A 19,918-nucleotide genomic window follows, 5' to 3' on the forward strand; every position below is an offset into this window, starting at 1 on the left:
ATTACCTGCTGCTGAGACAAAATTGGTCAGGATGGTCAAGAGTCAACTAGGCTTTCCGCCGATCTGATCGTCTATATCGGATCGGCCGATATTTTGCTTTTTATGCAATTTGTGAGATTGGCTATAATGTCTTAATTCGCCGATGCGATCAATGACGTCATTGTCGTGCTGAAACTCCCCGCAGATGCTCCCGTTGCATAGATTGCAGACGGCCTGTGTCCCACCTGTCCCACCCACTCTGAAGAAGCTCCACACCACCGACACGCCTGCCTGAACCCGACAGCTAGTTTTGAGCCCTGTCACGATGTGACGAACAATAAAGTTTTTTGAATCTTGAATCATTAGCTGTCGGATTCAAACAAACACGCCGGCGGTGCGGGACCCCCCCCAAAGCGAACGAGACAGACACAACCCAAGCCACCCGCAATCCGTGCAACACTAGAGTACCTCGTGGGGGAGCATCTGCAAAATGCCCCAACATGACAAATTTAAATCAGGCACCTAGATTCAAGAAACTGAGCGTGGAAAAAGAAAAAGAAACACCGAAACGGATGCTAAAGCAAACTACTTTAGACAGTACCCGTCCGTATAGCCGAGACAGTGAGAAGGCAAGGGGTGGCGCAAGGAAACTTATGGAGTTTATCGTGCTGGCTGACCTGCCATTTAATATTGTGGAGAACCCCGCATTTCAGTGTTTGCTGGCATACTTTGATCCACGCAGTAAGTTGTTGCGCCCATTATTTCTGTCTCAAGTTATTTTGGTTTGACCTGACTGAACTTTGAACTTATGTCTGGCCAGTCCTTGAATGCCCTCTAGAGGTCATTGATGTTTTACCCTTGCATCTCTGTCAGTTTGGGGCAGGGCAAAGATTGTTAAACATTGGCAAAAATGCTTGAGAATACTTTGGTTGATACTCAGTAAACAGTACATAAGTATATACAGTAAATTAACAAGTTAATTAAATACACATATTGCTCCCTCACATGATCGGATTGGTGATCGGTTTATTTAAACTAACTAATCGGTGATCGGTGATCGGCCCCAAAAATCCTGATCGTGTAAAGCCTAGAGTCAACCAAAAACCACAGAAGAGCAAGTCTGCAATTGAATTAGAAGCTGCCGGAAGACAGTTGTCAGTGTCTAGTGTTTTACATCAACGTAGGCTGAGCGGCAGCCGTGCAAGAAAGAATCCCTTGCTCCAGACACGGCACCTTAAAGCTTGACTGAAGTTTGCTGCTGATCACACAGACAAAGAAAAATCCTACTGGAGGAAAACTCTGTGGTCAGATGAAACAAAAATTGAGTTGTTTGGCCACAATGAGCAGCAATATGTCTGGAGGCGAGAAGGTGAGGCCTTTAACCCCAAGAACACTATACCTACTGTCAAGCAGGGTGCTGGTAGTATAGCGTTATGGCGCTGTTTTGCTGCCAGTGGATCTGGTGCTGTCACGAAAGTGAATGGAGTAATGAAGAAGGAGGATTAACTCAAAATTCTTCAGGAAAACATAAAATCATCAGCAGAAGATTGGGTCTTCGGTGCAGTTGGGTGTTCCAATGGGACAATGATTCCAAACACACATCAGAAATGGTAAAGGAATGGATCAATCAGGCTAGAATTGAGGTTTTGGAACAATCTCCTGAATGGAACAAGTCCTGAATTGAACCCCTTTGAGAACAGGTGGACTGTGCTGAAAAAACAAGTCTGTGCCAAGAAGCCAACAAATTTAGTTGAACTTCACCAATCCTGTCAAGAGGAGTGGTTAAAAATTCAGCCAGAGGCCTGTCAGAAGCTTGTTGATGGCTATCAAAAGAATCTAATTGAGGTGAAAATAGCCAAGGGATATTTAACCAAATATTAGTATTACTGTATGTATATTTTTGACCCAGCAGATTTGGTCATATTTTCAGAAAACCTATGATAAATTCATAACTGAACCAAACTTCATGAATGTTTTTTGTGACAAAGTATTCCACTCTTTCCATCACAGAAAAATGAGAGTTTTTCAAAGCATTTTCAAGATTGCCATGATATACTGTACATGTTCTTTATAAGTGTGTAAACTTTTGACCACGACTGTATCTTTTCCTTTTGGAAAAATAAAACATTATAGCAGGGGGTTAAAATTTTAAAATAACAACACAGGGGCTCTGTTGTCTGAACCAGAGCAGCCAATTTTTATTTCTTTTACACGTCAACTGCAGCAAATTGCAGAGTTCTCGTTTTTATACCTATCACAGTTAAGAGCTCCGGATACACCAGTATACACTGAATAAATGCTTAACAGGAGGAACCTAAAATTACAGCATCGTCATTTCACCAACAGGTCACTCAATATAACAGCTTATAACATGTTAAGTGGATACTGGAATTCATTTGTACATAAATTGTGCAGTAATGGAGCACTCTATTTTGAGATTTGTTTGAGTGACACTGGAAAAGGTTCATGTAACCTGGTGCAGTTTTGGAGAAAATGTTAGTTATAACGCTTTTCCATCAAAATTAGCGGGTCTAAACAGCTTTTTTAAATATAGGTACACTAAAAATTGCCTATTAACCCATTCCCACTTCCCGCAGGCAAGGTAGGTATATTTTTATGCTAACAACATACGATTGAAATTTCCATTTAAAAAATCATACAAAAAAAAAAAATTGTGTATGCTGTCAATTATAGTTATTAAAAAGAAAGAAATTCAGATTTTGACAAAATTGGAACTTGTGTAAATTGGAAGTTTATGATACTGATGATACCACTTTTATGATTTTTGAAGCATAAATAAGATCTCCAGAGGTAAAAAGTCCTTCACTATAAACTGATCAATCTCCAAGTTCCAAAGTTAGAGTTAAACTAGTTTGCAACTAAAGCCTGCCTGTAAAGACGGACTAGTGAGTAGATGAGTCTCTCGTGTTTTCAGCATAGTGACGTATAATGTCCACGACAACTTCTGTAGTCTAATTAAGCCACTTGTTAGCAACCGCCTTTTCAAAGATACATAAATGCTTTTTTAATTCAAATGTGGTGTATAAAATGAAATATTTTATTTCATAGAGCAAAACGTGAAAATGTTTTAAGCTTAAGTTAACCACAGACCTTAATTAAGGCAATTAACCAAAAACCTATTCAAAATTCAAGGTTTTAGGACTAATTTCTTCGGCACTCAATATGTCTGTGCTCAGCTATTCATACACACTCTAATCAAACAGCTATCGGGAGTGATTTTGGGTTCAGTATCTTCTTCCCAAAGATATATTACTGTTAGTGTGCATGCGCCACTGTGCATGCAGCCTGTTGCGGGCGCTCCTGTTTGTTTTTATACTCTATACTTTTATACTTACTCTTCTTACACTTTTATGCTTGTATTTAATATATTATTTTGACTCTTTTTGTTTTTAGCTTTTTACTTAAGCCGTGCCCTCTCCAAACATGCTGGTTGAGAGAATTTTGGCTTTTATTTTTGCTCTGAAAGTACTTCTTTCATTCAGCGGAGCCATTGTTGCACAGCAACTACACAGCCGCATTGTTTATACGAGGGATCAGCTGTTCGCTATGAAGCTGGCCGGCCGGCATGATGTCCAGATCAACAGACATCCTTAAAGAGATATGGAGATGGACACACAGAGGCTGCAGGGTAGGAATAAAGCAGCGGAATCCAAGAGCAAGGTCAAGACAACAGAGGCTTACGGAGAAGAGAAGATTTAAGCCAAGTGTTTCCTCTCTCATCATGGGTAACGTGAGATTGCTAGCTTACAAGATGGAGGAGCTAACAGCACTAGCCAGGAGTCAGAGGGAGTACCGGGAGTGTAGTTTAATGTGCTTTACGGAGACATGGCTGCACCAGGACATTCCCGACAACGTTTCCATCGAGGGCTATGAGACTGTTAGGGCCGACAGGGACTGCACCGGGAGCGGTAAGCGGCAACAGGGAGGAGGTGAGATCAATACAGGGACTGTGCTGGGCGGGATACTGGTTCACACCGAATACCGGTGTATATTTTCGTTATGATATGAATTTTTAATGTACCGCCATACCGGTGTATTTGATTACACAACGTTCGGAATGCTACGCTGCGCGACACTGTTTCAGACCGGATCCTTTTCAATGTTGCGCTTCTAAACAGGCATGGTGCGACTGCGAGGCGTGGTGAGGGTAAACAGTAGTGCTCTGGTGTTACGTTACAGTGAAGATGGATAGGACAGACATTAGCCTCATTCACACTTCCGTTTGTATGCGGGGATCCTGCACCAATTCTCCGCATCCGCCTCTGTGTGAAAGTTTCAGATGCGGCGAGGGGTGAAATTTTGCTGCGCCTCTGATGCGGCTCCAGAGGTAGTATCAGAGGTGCAGTATTGGCGAACCGAAGCAGTGTGAACAGATAAGCCGGCGGCACGGAGCGGGGGCGTGTCGGTCTAATGGTGTTCACTGTCTGATAACTGTACAGGTCCTTCACTCAACAAAATATAGATAAATGTCCCACAAAGCAATGTTACATGACCATACAACAGTAACGTAGTAACTGGTCGTGTCTTTGGCAACTTATATGAGGAAAAAAATACCACAGTTATTCGCGGAGAAGTGTCTGTCTGACCGACTATTTCGGCCCGAAAAACAGCGTCTGTCCCCGGCAAAAAACTTTTACTCACCAACTGTTTGTCACGGTGAAAGAAATCACCGTGATGGTCAGCCCTCCCGACCGAGACTTCAGTTAACTTTTCCCCATAAACAGCCTCCCTCCCCGCAAATGATAGAGTCAGACAGTGTCCCGTTTACTGATGGTGATTATGTAATTATGTAATTAAGAGAAAAACTTAACTTTTTCATTTTCCAGGGTGTTTGGTGTGTCAGGATCCCAATCACAGCACATTATAACAGCATCCATATGATTATAAACAGTCAGTAGGCACATGTTTAGATTAACAGGAGGACACCGGGAAACACTTTGAAAAAAACACATACATCATCATCGTGACGTGTACCGTCACGCCTCCTTTGGAGCCGCGGCCTCTTCACTAAGTCACACTTTTTTTATATTTCCTTTTTAGATTTACTTGAATACTGTGTAATGTACCTGGGCTTGAACTTGAAGCAAAAGTATAATTATTACAAGTTGCACTACTTTCTGTAGGCTATTGGTTTTATAAAAGATGTTTGTGAAATTTGCACAGTAAAAGTTCTGTATTTTGACTGCAATTGTCTTTGCATTCTGATTCTTCACTTCATTAGAATCATGAGTGGCTCTTCTTTGTAAACAGCATCATTTTCTGGGGCCATGCAAACCTGTATTACTACTAGTGTGGAATTATTCTACAATATTCACTCATCATAACAGTAAAATAGACCATCCTAAGTCAATCTACTGCAGTAATTCCTCTCTCAACCAGTAGAAAATGCTGTGAACACCTGATTATGCATGAAAAAAAATACCTTCATATACCGTGAAACCGTTAGAATTTTGAAAAATACCGTGATATACATTTTTGGTCAAACCGCCCAGCACTAAGATCAGGGAGGGTAAAGAAAACTACAGGAGGAAGCTGGAGCAGAAACTTCAGCAGAACAACACGAGCAACAAACTTAATCTGTTTTTTAACAGATTTGATACCGAGGCCCCTGTACCCCCTGATAACACCACCATCAATCCTACTGCTGTCTACCAACTACCACCTTCTCCAACCCCTCCTCCTCCTCCTTACAGCCTTTCATCCTCCTGTGAGATCCCTCCCCACTCCTCCTCCCCTGGTCTCCAGACTCACTACACACTACAACCAATTGACTCTACACCTCCCCCTCCCCTACCTGTCACCTCTACAGTGAGCATCACAGCTGACCATGTTAGGAGACAGCTGGTGAGACTCCCACTCGGGCAAGGCTGTGGGTCCTGATGGTGTCAGCCCTAAGATACTCAAAGCCTGTGCCCCCCAGCTATGTGGAGTACTTCACCATGTCTTCAGCATGAGCCTGAGTCTACAGAGGGTCCCTGTGATGTGGAGGACGTCCTGCCTTGTCCCTGTGCCGAAGACGACGCGTCCCTGTGGCTTCAAGGACTACAGACCTGTTGCACTGACCTCCCACATCATGAAGACCCTGGAGAGACTCGTCTTGGAGCAGCGGAGGAGAGGATGACTACAGGACTACTGTGGACAACTTTGTCACATGGTGTGAGCGGAACAATCTACAGCTCAATCCGACAAAGACCAAGGAACTGGTTGTGGACCTGAGGAGGACCAAGGTGCCATTGACCCCTGTTTCCATCCAGGGTGTCAGTGTGGACATTGTGGAGGATTATAAGTATCTGGGAGTCCACATTGATAATAAACTGGACTAATCCCACCAAGATGCACCACAGAGTGCCACAGGAAATCATTCCTACCTGTGGCCATCAAACTGTTCAACTCCTCGCTCCGAGTGTCAGACACTCTGAGTCAATAGGAGGACTCTGGACGCTCTGTTTCTCTCTAATTTGCAATTTAAGACAAACAGTGTGCAATGGCAAATGTGTTTTCAACTTTGGCATTATTTATTGCTCTGTATCTATGTATATTGATTCTAGTGGAGTGTACATTTTTTGTATTTTTGCTTTGTTTTTGTTGTTCTTGTTTACACTATTCATTCATTCATTATTCATTCATTATTATTATTTTCTGCATATTCTGAACTTTGAATGGGAGCAGCTAGATCAATTAAGTATTTCTGATTCTGATTCTTATTACTGACATGCAGTCACACCACCTCAAGGGTAGGAAAAGCACTGCAAGTGCTTTGAGTAGTGGGTTGACTAGAAAGGCACCGTTTCATTTCCTTCTTAATGTGTCGTTCCTTTTAAATTGTGATAAAGTGTAACTGAGTATCATGAAAAGTGCTATATAAATAAAATGTATTACTATTATTACTATTACTATTATTATTATTATTACTACTACTACCACGAGGCCATTTATGCAGTGTGCAGTATCAGTGCAGTACCTTTCTTTAGTAGTTCCGGGCAATACTGTATGGCACACTCCACACTGGATTTAAAGTACTCTTCAGCTCTATTGACATTCAGAGACAAGGCTGGATCATCTTTTTCCTGCAATGAGTGCGCACACACACACACACACACACACACACACACACACACACACACACACACACACATTGTATTTCCCAATGTGATGGTTAAATCCGAGGTTCACATGTGTGATGACCCTTGTGTATGTGTGAACATGTTTGTATGAATCACATATCAACTACATTCCGTAACAACAGTGGTTAAACTGGAAAGATGGAAAGATATTTGTGGTGCCTGCCTAGCAGTTTTTCCTGATTTCTCAAAATACTGATGTCAACATTATTTCACTTACAAAGAAGTCTCCGATGAACTGAGTCAGTATGAACTCGTGTCTCTCACTGCTGGACAGGGGACACAGCACATCAGGGACCATATTGTATTCTAGGTTTTTCTTCTGCTCTGCTCGTCCTTCCAGGTGGCAGTCAAAACCCACATTACCAGGTAGCTGGAAGCGCTGGTCTTGAGGTCCAAAAGGCCCCATGCCCTCATCAGGCCACACTGTCCGCAGTCCTTAACGAGGGAGGAATGTGAGGAAAAGTACACAGTGCATGATAAGGTTGCTTTCACAGAGAATACATGTCAAAAAAGTTTTGGTGTAAAACAAAACTAGAATTACCACTTCAGGTTTGTATGCCTCTGCCATTCTGTCAAGTTGCAGTTTACATCCGTGTCTGTCCACACTCATAACATATTAAGCAATGCCTTAATAAAGGCTATTAAATGAGAAGTCTGCCGACTTTAATCCAGATTGTATCAGTACAAATTCAGTTGTATATGCAAATGAACAATGTTAATCTTTTGCCCGCACTCCCCACTTTTTTGCCAGCAAAACGTTAGGGCTGTTGTATCAACTACAGATTGTCGATGTGCATTTTCTATGTCCGCATCCATGACACGAACAGCGTAGTCAGACCTCCAGAGAGAGGGCAACTCTCTCTCTTTCTTGGATCGAGTGAGGGATGTCTCACCAAACTCTGATCAAACTGTCTAAACCACTGTGATCAAACTATAAAACAAGGCAGTACTGATCATATATGAACAATGATCATGTTCATTGTCTATTTCTCTCCTCAATTGTTTTCAGAAACATATTTTAGTGGACTGTTTAGATGTAATACCATATTGTTTACTAGATAGCCGCCTTACTTTTCCTTGTTTCAAAATGTATGACAAGCTAAAACCAAGCCCCACCCAACTTGCAGTATGTCACCCATCAGCGGAGGTGTTAGTTGGTCATGTGCGGCACAATGCATTCTGGTTGTTGTAGGTTTTCTACCTTCTGGGCAAAAGGGACCACCACAGCCCTTTTTTCTCTGTTTTCTCTGGTCATGTAGCATCAATTTTAAAATTTCTGTGTCTTTCTATTGCACTGTGATGGGAGTTATCACTATATTGACATGTATGATTCCAGTGAATAACTTCCAGTGAGAAATATGCTGTCTTTACAGGAAATTGATAGAGAGCCTAATCACATGCTGCTGCAACAACAACAATCAACTGAAGCGCAACGTCAGCAAAACCAACGAGCTTTATCATGTTATCCTAGTAGACATTTTTGTGAAATTTTAATTAGTGTATGAATTTTTGAGTTATGGCAAAACGTGTTTTTTGAGGTCACACTGATCTTGACCTTTGACCAAAGAAATTTACTTGGGTCAAAGCGGATCTTTGTGCCAAATTAGAAGAAATTCTGTCAGGGTTTTCATGAGATAATGCGTTCACAAAAATAGGACGGATGGATGGATTGACAGATAACATGGAAAATATATGCAAATCAATGGCATACCCATGTCAGAAGTACTGATGGCTACATGCAGTTCATCAGAGCCCGAGGATCCAGCAGTGGAAAAGGTTCTGGTTCCAGCCACACGATACACCAAGACATGAAGACCTGGGAGGTAAGTGACCAGCCTGGCTCTGCTGCACAGCACCTGAACACATCACATGTGTACTGCATTCATAATGAAAAAAAACAGACATCTCAATGAAATATATATTTAAATGCCAAACAACAGAAGATACCCCACACACAGCAGTGCTACTCTTCTGGGTGCAGCCAGTACAGGCCAGTACAGGTGAAACCAAATGATATTCCAGTGCACACCAGGATATGATTTACACTATTTACAAGTAAAATTAAAAACAACAATGAGCGAACTATGCGTTTCGCATGTTGCTTAATCGGATTTACTCTAAGCTTAATTGCCAACAGTAAGGGTGCTCTAATTGATTAGCCACCAATCATTATCATCCAATTTGCATTGTAAAAAGTTTGATCAGTGGTCTCTATAAGGCCCAATCAGAAGAGCCAATCAGATAAACACAAGACAGTTTCTCTATGAGCCGCCACAATGCCACAGCACACTGCAGGACTCTACTGCTCACCTGCTGCTAACAGTTCAGTCGCTCCCCTCCTGCCAATATCAATACAGAATTTCAGTGTCCTCTTGGATTAACCAACGCAACATATTGGTGAGGTCATGCCAGAAAACCGTTGTGACTGAGAGGATAGATGGACTGTTGCCGCAGAACAATTCTCATAATGTTGGGTCTCGCACTGAGAGTCAAGCCAGTAATTATAACCAGTGCTGACACAGCACTGTGGAGAGAGAGATAACTGTGTAATTTCTTTGTCTTTCTTTCACTATGGCTATGATTCACTGTAAAGAACCATCGATCAGCAGTATGGCAGGTTTGATCAATCAGAATATATTTTGGTGTGGGGGACTTCCGGTGGCGCTGAAGCGAATGGCAGCCTAAAAACCCTGCTCCCAACCGGTCGGATATTTATCCCCTTTGAAGAACATTAAGATAAAAAAAAAAACTGTACTGAAACTTAGCATGGAAGGGGATAAACAAAAAAAGACTAAATGTAAACAAGGCCCAAGACATGATAAAGGAGAGACAGTTGAAGAAACATACAGTGAGGAGGAAAACTATGAGAACAATGGCGACGCTGACGAAGAAATAGCTAGCCCCGGCATGCAGGCCATCAAACGAGATTCGTGCTCTCAGGTCGGATCTTAAAAGTGAAATGAGTGAATTCCGACTTTCCTTTCGTAACGACATGAAGTAGTTGAACAAGTTTAGAGGAGAAATCAACCGGAAACTCCAGGAAGCTACAGGTGAGCTACAGGCTACCATAGCAAGAGTGGCGGAAGCCGAACAGCGTATATCCGACATTGAAGAATGGGACACGACAGCGAAGGAGGCTCTCACCCAGGCGCTAGGGAGCCAAGAGGCCCTGCAGGCTAAGCTAACTGAGCTAGAAGCACGCTCACGCCGGAACAATCTCCGTATATACGGAGTACCGGAGGAATCAGAGGGGTCCAATCTATCGGAGTTCGTAATGAAGCTAATAAAATCAGAAGTCGGCCTGCCGGTCGCGGACAATGGACCTCGGAATACAGCGCTGCCACCGGGAACTTGCCCCAAAGCCTCCCCAAGACGCAACGCCTAGGTCACTGGTGATTTGCTTCCTCGAGTTCAGAGTGAAAGAACAGGTATTGCATACTGCGTGGAGAAAGACATTTGTTTGCTTCGTAGCAAACAAATCTTTTTATTTTATTTTATTAGGATTTATTTTGATCAAGATTACCCTCCCGAGATTTTGAAGAAAAGAAAGGCATATGTGGGGATATACTGAGAGAGCTCAAAGCCAAAGGAATCCGATTCCAAACGCCACATCCAGCTAAGCTGAAGGTGTTTTTTGACAGCGGCACCCAGGTCTATGAGAGTGCGGCAGAGGCAGCAAAAGACCTGAAGAAGAGAGGATTCCCTATGGAAAACGTTAAGGAGCCAGACTCTGCAGCGTTGAAGCAGCGGAGATTGGCAATGTGGGAGAAGGCAGGTGCAGATCGCCGCAGACAGGTAGTGGACCACGGGCGGATAAGAGAGAGACTACGGAGCTTTCAGCGTGCTCCACCGGGAGCATCTGTTGCTGGCGAGTGAAGCGCCCGAGGGTAAACATCTCCACACTATCGCGGGGTGAGTGGCTACCGGCTGGAGCCATGTACCTCTATAGAAGGTAAACCCAGTGAGTGTTAACTGAAATATCATCGTGTCATCTGGGACTAACCCCCCAGCTTGGACCCTCATCTTTAACACTGGGCTTTGAAGAAAAGTGTTATTAACCCCCATGTAAAGTGGATGACTTATTACTGCACTCTAGTCAGTCTACTGGGAGAGTTACTATTATATATACCCAGATTTGTTTAAGTTGAGTCTTATACTTAAGAGTTAAATAATAGTTTTTCCGTTTCTACCTAAATCTACCTAAATTGGAATTATATAGGCCTACTTAAGATGATAACGCTTGGGCTTTTGAGTTTTTGATTTTTGTCTACTTACTATGAGAGTTTAAGTAATTCCTCAAACTTATCTATGTTGCATTTTTATACCTAAAAAGAAAATGCTTTTGAAATTTAATTTTCAGTCTACTAAGGAATTTAATTTTTCTTTCCTGAAAGTGCTTATTCCTATCCTTATACCTGAGAAGACAATACTTATGTTTCTCAACTCTCTGCCAATTTACAAAGAGACTTAATATTATTATTTACTGAGCTTGATAAGATGTAACTTCATACCGTTATGGGGAAACTGACTTGAAAATGTTACCGGTGCAGACTAGTATCGTCTTTGATACCGACGAGAGGCCCTCGACAGACGCAAGGATCTCCTCTCAACTTGAGGTTTTATTTGACCTTCGGACTTGGAAGTCTTTGGTTTGTGCTCTTGTTTTGTTGTTCATTGTTCTTGTTTGGGATATCATGGGTAATGTTACACAGGTGTACACAGTTTGAAAAGAGTAAATGCATCATCAGGAATATAAGATAGTCACGCTAAATGTCAATAGGCTGCATAATCCGATTAAAAGGAGTAAAATTATAGCTAAAATGAAATAAGAAAAGCTGCAGGTAGTTTTTTGGCAAGAGACTCATCTGTCTTCTTTAGAACATGAAAAATTTTAAAAAACTTGGATTTCAAAATACCTATTACTCATCTCATAAATCAGGCCGTAGGAGGGGAGTGGCTATACTGATCCCTAATGCAGTTGAATTTATTTCAGAAGTGAAAGATAAGGAAGGGAGATTTGTTTTAGTAAAGGGCAAATTAGACAATGAAGAAGTAACTTTACTTAATGTGTATGCCCCCCCAGGGAGCAAAAAAATGTTTTTCAAGAAATTATTTGAATTGATAGTCTTGGTAACACAGGGAATTCTAATTTATGGTGGTGATCTTAATGTCCAACTTCAACCTAAATTAGATACATCTAATCAGCGCCAAAAGAAAAGTCCAAATGCCATTTTAGTCCAGCGGATGCTTGCAGAGCTGGGTTTGATTGACATGTGGAGAGAGTCCCATCCAGGAGAAAAACAATTCACCTATTATTCCCCATGTCACTCTGTATATTCACGAATTGATTATTTATTTATATATAAAATCAGACTGGCACAGAGTCAGGGACTGTTAGATAGGGATTAGGGACATATCTGATCACTCAAGGGTGTACCTAACCCTGCACCTAACTAATCAACGGAAAAATACACTTTGGAGACTTAATATGAGCATTTTAAATGACAAAACAGTACAGAAACAGATTCAACAGGAATTTGAAACATATTTACAAAATAATGATAATGGAGAGGTGTCTCCAAATACTTTATGGGACGCAGCAAAGGCAGTCATTTGAGGTAAAATTATTGCCCTCACGGCTTTTCAGAAAAAGGAAAAACAGAAGACTTGTTGAATTACAAGAGGAAATGAAGTCATTAGAAATCAGACACACTGAACAAAAAGATCCTCAGATATTAACTAGAATAAACAAAATTAAACAAGGTATATATGATGAGGAAATTGAAAAACAACTTAAATTTACCAAACAAAGGTATTATGAGACGGGGCCTAGGGCAATGAAACTACTTTCCTGGAGGATACGAAAACAACGGGGAAAGAATACGATTTATAAGATCAGGAACCAAAAGACACATAAGGTTTGCAGTGAATCAGAGGATATTCAATGTGCTTTTGAACTATATTCTAAAGACCTATATACCCAACCGGCCATGGCAGATATTACAACAATAAAGTCTTTTCTAAGTTCACTAGACCTACCATCTATAGGAAAACAACAAAATAAAGAAATTATGGCTGAGATAACAGCAGAAGAACTGAATAAAGCCATTTCAAGATTGAAAGCTAATAAGGCTCCGGGTTCAGATGGATATCCGCCTGAGTGGTATAAAACATTTACACTTCAAATAACACCTGTTCTGCTTAACTGTTTTAATCATACAATGAGAACAGGGGAAGCCCCCCAATCATGGAAGGAAGCAGTTATCTCTATCTTCCCGAAAGAAGGAAAAGATAAAAGGAATGCAGCTCATACAGACCAATATCAGTCTTGAATGTAGACTATAAATTATTTGCTTCAATCCTATCTAAGAGACTGGAATTCATTGTCCCGGAGCTGGTAGATTTAGATCAAACAGGCTTTGTATTAAATAGACAGACACAGGATAATTTAAGGAGAACACTACAAGTGGTGAGTCATATTACATCAGAAAACATCAGTGCAATGTTGGTCAGCCTAGACGCCAAAAAGGCATTTGACTCGGTGGGTTAACATAAGACTTGTATGTTTGCAGATGATGTTCTGCTTTTTATTACAAGCCCAGACTCAAGCATCCCTAAATTGATGTCCCTGCTAAATAAATATAATTCATATTCTGGATATAAGCTAAATATCCAAAAACGCAAACCCTCACATTTAATTATACTCCCCACCCAGATACAAAAGGGAAATATAATTTCAAATGGGACTCGCCCGAAATAAAATATTTAGGAATAAACCTTACTAAAGATATGTCAAAACTTTTTGAAAACAACCTCATTAATAAAGAGATCAAATCTGACATCTCTAGATGGATCCTCCTCCTACTAGATATGAGTAATAGAAGAGAAATAATTCAAATGAATGTGTTGTCACAGCTTTTTTTTTTTTATCTCTTCCAGTCATTGCCTCTAGAGGTAGCCCAAAAACAATTTGATGAGTGGAATGCCTGGATCTCAAGGTTCGTTTTGAACAGTAGAAGACCTAGGGTTCAGTTCAAGACACTGCAGCTGAAAAAAAAAGAAGGGAGGAAGAGCTTTACCATGCTTACAGGATTATTATTATGCTGCGCAATTGAAACCCTTAGTATACTGATGCGCTCCAAATTATGAATCCAAGTGGAAAAGCTTGGAAATTACACAGATAAAAATTCCAAAACAATCTATAATAGGAAATAAAAGCCAAGCTGAAAGACATTATAACAGCTTCAATCGATGAACTTTATTCACTCTTAAGCTATGGTTTAAGGTTTTGAGGAAGTTATAAATAGAGAAACAGGCTAGGGTCTTGAATTGGGTAGCATACGATCCAGAATTTGAACCTGCTAGATTGGACGGGGGCTTAAAACAATGGGTTAGGAGAGGTATCACGTCTTTCTGTTCCCTCACCTCAAACTGAAAATTTCAGAGTTATGAGTTAATTTCAGACACATTTGGACTGGAAAAGCAGGACTTCTATAGATACCTGCAAGTCAGAGACTATTATAATAAAAAATTACAGGTCAAAGAGGAGAAGGAATACAATTTGATTTCTATATTTCATGATGCATACCAAAAAAAAGACAATAAAAAGTTGGTCTCAAGAATATATGGAAGTATACAAGCTTCTAAAAAAAAAATCATTCTATGTTATCCATTAAACAAAAATGGGAGAGGGAGTCAGAAACACAAATATCAGAAGAGATCTGGATGGAAATATGTGAGACACAAGTGACCACTGCAAACTCAAGATCACAGAGAGTTTGGCTGGAAGAATGTAGTGAGATTTTTTGTAACTCCTAAAATAACAGCACTGCTAAGGCAAACAGAGCCAAGGCTTCTGTTGGAGACAATGTGGAACCTCTATGGATAATTACTTTCATGTTTTTTGGGCCTGTCCGAAAATCCAGTCAGTCATTCTGGAGAGAGGGGGCTACCGAGATAAATAAAATAATTGGGGTGGATTTAGATTTCTCTTTTGTTACAGAAATGTACTTTATGGAGAGACTTACTTTTGTTTTAAGACTTCAGTTGGAGAAATGTACTGAACACTGGGAAAAATGGATTGTGTATGCACCTTGAATAGTATGACATTATACCATGATGTATGTGTAAAAGAACACTTTGATTTTAACTGTAACACCCATGATGATCTCATGTTCTTTGTGCATTTAATTAATAAAAAAAAAAAAGTATATATATAAAAAAAAGAATATATTTTGGCGTACATTTCCTCATTTGTATGTACGCAAACATTTAGTGTGGATTCTCCAGAGTTTTGTAAATGAGACCCCAGGATACAGATGTGTTCAAACAGCCCAGAGAAACACAAGTATACACCATCTTTGAAATCTTTAGAAAAAGTTTTATCAGTATAACTTCACAAGAGCACTTTCTGACCCAAACAGTTGATATGAGGCAGGCACAGCTGTGCTTGTTCGTAGGAACACATGCGTTGTACAGTTGAGGGAATGTAGTGCCAATGGAAAACCGTCTGACGGCAATGTAAAGCAGCAAAAATGTTAAATATAGTTATTAATATTATTTATGATCATTTTCATTGTCCATTTTTGCTGAGAATGGCACGAGAGAGGAAAAAGAATCAAAGAGTCAAAGAGCTGCTGCAGCCACAATGTATACACAGAATGTGCAAATACCGTCTATATCTTTAAAAAAGGAGCCTGAGTTAGGGTCTGTGTCCACATAACATTTTTTTTTGAGTGCCAACATCTTTTTAGAATTGTTTCTAATGAGGAGCCAGCATATGCAGCTGCATGTAGCCACCAAGAGAATACGCACTGCTCCCAGGGTCTTTTTTCTGAGTGCTTTGCCTTTTTCTGTGCGACCACTCTGGATGCTTCAAGTTGGAAATCTCTTAAGTTTACAGAAAAGCATCTGTGTTGTCACCACTGCTTTTTCTCAGGCAACCAATCATGTAATTTTTGGGAAGAAAAAAGCTGGCAGTGCGCTTGGGAGCCCTGGGATGAAGCGCTTGTGTGCTGAGAGAAAAAGTGCTGCACGTTGGTTTAGATTGACGACACAGCTAATAATAAGTTTACAACATGTGGGGTGATAAAAGCACAACACTCACAATCAACATTCAGTGTACAAACAATCTGCACCCACAAATGGACTCTGTTATAAGAGTTTCTGTCTGATAAAGCTCAGGATAAACACACACAGCCAGAACAAGCTTCTCCTCCATTTTCTTGTTTAAAAACGACTGTGACCCTAGCACCTTTCTGCACCTTCAAACTAGAATCACTTAAGACGCGCAGTAGCTTCATTTCAGATACTTAGCTAGTAATCCCAGGATCCTGCTCACTCAGAAATATTAACATATAATCTCTAATATTATTGGAATTATGTTACAGTATAGTACTCAAGTACCGTTTTAAAGTAGAATTTTCAAGGAACTTTATTTGAGTACAATTAAATAGTTTTGTGGGCAGGACAGTGTGTCAGAGGATGATGTAACAGAGCCAATGTAGCGCATTTTTAAAAACGTTTATTTTTTTCAGCACTGACAGCTATGCTATTGTTAGACTTAGACTTTTATGCCCTAAAAAACTGTCCTTTACATTTTTTATGAGGTGCACTTGAACACACCATGATGTCTGCATGTGGGCGCATATCCTTTGCCATATTAAGCAATATAGCTTTCAGACATGCAACTGAATGCACCATGAACACCATTTTGCACTTTAGACTGTCGAAATTGAGGGCTCATTTTGATCAATTTTCGATTAAATATCAAAATCGTGACACCCATAGTTTTGTGTGCACAGTTACTGTATTCTAAACAAAAATAACTTTCACTCACAAAAAAAATGACATGCAATATCTGACTGTGAGGGCAAACACGGCTGTTCAAAGAAATGATTGATGGAGCATAAAAAGGGTAATTTTAGATAATCCTCAGTAACAAACAATATCAATATCCGACTAAGATTACAATTCTACATACAGTAAACATTTAATAAATATTGCGCTTTGATACAGCCTGAATCAATGAGGAAATAAAACAACCTACCTTTACAGAGTTTATAGTGTATATTTTTTTGTTGCCATTGTCATAAATGTGTAAATTCAACTCTATTTATTATAGAAGTCAGAGTTAAAGGTAGTATTGATCTAGACAACATTTTATTGTACTGCATTTCGGAATTTTTTTCCCTTCCCATTTAGTACAAGAGAGAGGATGACCTTTAAAAACAACATTTTTACTGCCTTTTAACTCCATACTAAAACATGATGGTGATTTAACACCTCTATGACTGAACTGAACATTATAGGCATCATAAAAGTGGACTTTATGGCAGAACATTTGGATTTTATTAGACTGTACCAATCATTGGCCAACGATTGTACAGTTAGTTCTGACCTACTTCTAGCCATCTTCTGCCCTCCCGTTTTACTCACTCAAACAAACACAGTTATGCCCATGTCATACCAACTCGCGAGAGGGGTTAATCTTACTCTGGCACACTGCACAGTACGAAACAATTGTACAGAAGGTGAAAACACACTAAGGAAAAACCTTTACCAATTTGACGAGCCATATGCACAGTTGTTAGCATTACATTGTAGTTCTGGTTTACTTGGCATGCTACTGCTCTGAGCTGAGTGCAGGCCTGTGCAAACTATGACTGCCGCACGGCAAAAAAAACCTCTTTGCATGCATGTTTACTGCAAGACATGTTTTCAAGACATTTCATTGTTATGACACTGCAGAAGTTTGATGGTAACACTTACATTACATCTGAAAATAAGAGATTTGTATTTACGACAGGGTGTCGGAAACTGTGGGGCGCCATATCGCCCCAAATAGCTATTTCTATTTCTTTCAGGGCCAAATACATTTCTGTCTTACACACTTGACTTACACTGGCCATCCTTGTCTGCCTCCGTTCTCTTGCAGTGTCCACTTACGATTCTGTAAGAGTAGATGATTAAACAGTCAGGAGCTAATTCCAAAAACGACTATTCTTCTAACACAACTAATGTTAGAACCTCACCTAGGGAAAGAAAAAAACGCGTGGACCCTTTAGCCTTCAGCGTCCATTAAACCGTGTCACTAAACATTCTGTAAGATACATCAGCTTCAGAGACATCAATAGAATTCCTGCTCGCCATACTGACAACGTTAACGCGGTATACGTTTCCTGCCACATACTATATTAAGACAGCTGCTACTAAAGATAGTGCTATTTCAAATAAAGACAGCGCCATCTGACAATATTTGGTCAACACCTCGATCCATCTACTAGTTTATCCTTTTGCATCACTGCATCTGTCGGGACACAGATTTCGGTGTAACAGTCGAAATATTTTAATAGTAACGTTGCCAACGCTACCGATTACTGGGAGCTAACAAATGAGGGGAAAAGAACCTGAACTTACCTTAACTTTCTAAGTTCAAACTAACTTGTAATTGACAGTGTTAATCAGCGGCGTTAGGAGACCTAAGTAAAAAGACGTCCCACTTCTATCTGATAGCGTTATGTGATATTTTTATTACACGTACTGACGCTTTTATAGAGAATTCATTCAAAACTAGGATTAGCACAACTGAAAATCCACCATTCTTCCAATGTTCGAGTCACCTTGAATTAGCGCATGCGCTATTGAGAGATTGGTCTCTCCTTTGGCGGTTGACAAACGATTTCGATGCACATTACCGCCACCCACCGGTCAGGAGGAACATTATCATCATTGATGTCGTGTAATTGTTCTTGAGTCCTTGTTACTGCACATTGTCCTGCTGGGGGGGCCACTGCCATCTGGTAGTGTTGCTGTGATGAGGGGGTGTAGCCTACTTGGTCCACAACAGTGTTTGGATGGGTGGTGCGTGTCAAGTGGCATTCACATGAATGCCAGCACCCAAGGTTTCCCAGCAGAACATCGCATTGTGATAAGATGATATGTTATAATGTTATTCACGTCACCTGTCAGTGGTTTTAATGTTGTGGCTGATTGGTGTGTATATATATATATATATAAAAAACAAGAATAAATATGTATAAATATGTAAACCTGGAAACAAGGGATATTTCAGTCTGCTCCATCTGCAACATTTATCTGTTCATTAGTACCAATTTTTCTATTCATATAGTATTTCATATTTATCCAAAATACGTTTGAATGTTCACAGTGGAAAATACATGAAATATCCTTTCCTTCTCTGAATTGCAAAAATCACAGGAATATTCCATATTAGTATATAAGGTTTAATCTTTCTAACGCTTCTTTGACAGGATAGATTGGATGCAAAATCTTGAAGAATACTTCTTTCATTTCGATATTAATAAAATATTTATTTAGAACACAACAAGCCTTTTTTCCACTGTAAATCGCCCATGATAGAAGACCAAAAGAATTTAGCTGCAGGCGGTGTAACATAGTCCAAAGCATTCCTAATATGCAGCTCCAATAAAGATTTGTTGATCTCTAATAATGTTACCTTCAGTAAGATTACAGTTATTTAAAAATTGATATGAACCACTGGGAATTGCATCCAGAACAATAGCATATTCTTTAGGTGTGACTGGTATCTTACATTTTTGAAGAAATTCTGAGTATGACAGTAACATACCATTTTTGTTTATCAGTACCACAATAATTCTATTGTCAAACCATGAGCAATAAAACATTGACTTCTTTTTGTATAAAATATCCTTATTATTCCAGATAAAGTATCTGCGAGGACTGAAATTTTCTGTTTATATACTAATGTCCAGGCTAAAAGGGCTTTCCTGTGAATGTTTGCCAATTTAATT

The 19,918-nt window shown here is 40.0% G+C and overlaps 1 protein-coding gene across 4 annotated transcripts in view; it reads right to left on the reverse strand.

Moving 5' to 3' along the window:
- mmadhcb (metabolism of cobalamin associated Db) overlaps nt 1–18,762 on the reverse strand; it is a 41,736-nt gene extending 22,974 nt beyond the window's left edge. The window contains exons 1-5 of one of the 4 annotated variants that reach the window (XM_073473072.1): nt 18,543–18,762; nt 18,026–18,075; nt 8,836–8,980; nt 7,342–7,559; nt 6,962–7,067 (exon numbers count right to left, since the gene is read on the reverse strand). In XM_073473072.1, coding sequence (XP_073329173.1) covers nt 6,962–7,067; nt 7,342–7,559; nt 8,836–8,980; nt 18,026–18,034 — 478 coding nt within the window. In that variant the 5' untranslated portion in view covers nt 18,035–18,075; nt 18,543–18,762. Of the gene's footprint in view, nt 1–6,961; nt 7,068–7,341; nt 7,560–8,835; nt 8,981–18,025; nt 18,076–18,157; nt 18,187–18,542 lie in introns of those variants that run through there. The other 3 variants (XM_073473074.1, XM_073473073.1, XM_073473075.1) reach the window with 3 other exon arrangements.
- Nucleotides 18,763–19,918: the final 1,156 nt, after the last annotated feature.

The sequence above is a fragment of the Pagrus major genome, chromosome 9 (assembly GCF_040436345.1).
Source record: "Pagrus major chromosome 9, Pma_NU_1.0".
Taxonomy (NCBI): domain Eukaryota; kingdom Metazoa; phylum Chordata; class Actinopteri; order Spariformes; family Sparidae; genus Pagrus; species Pagrus major.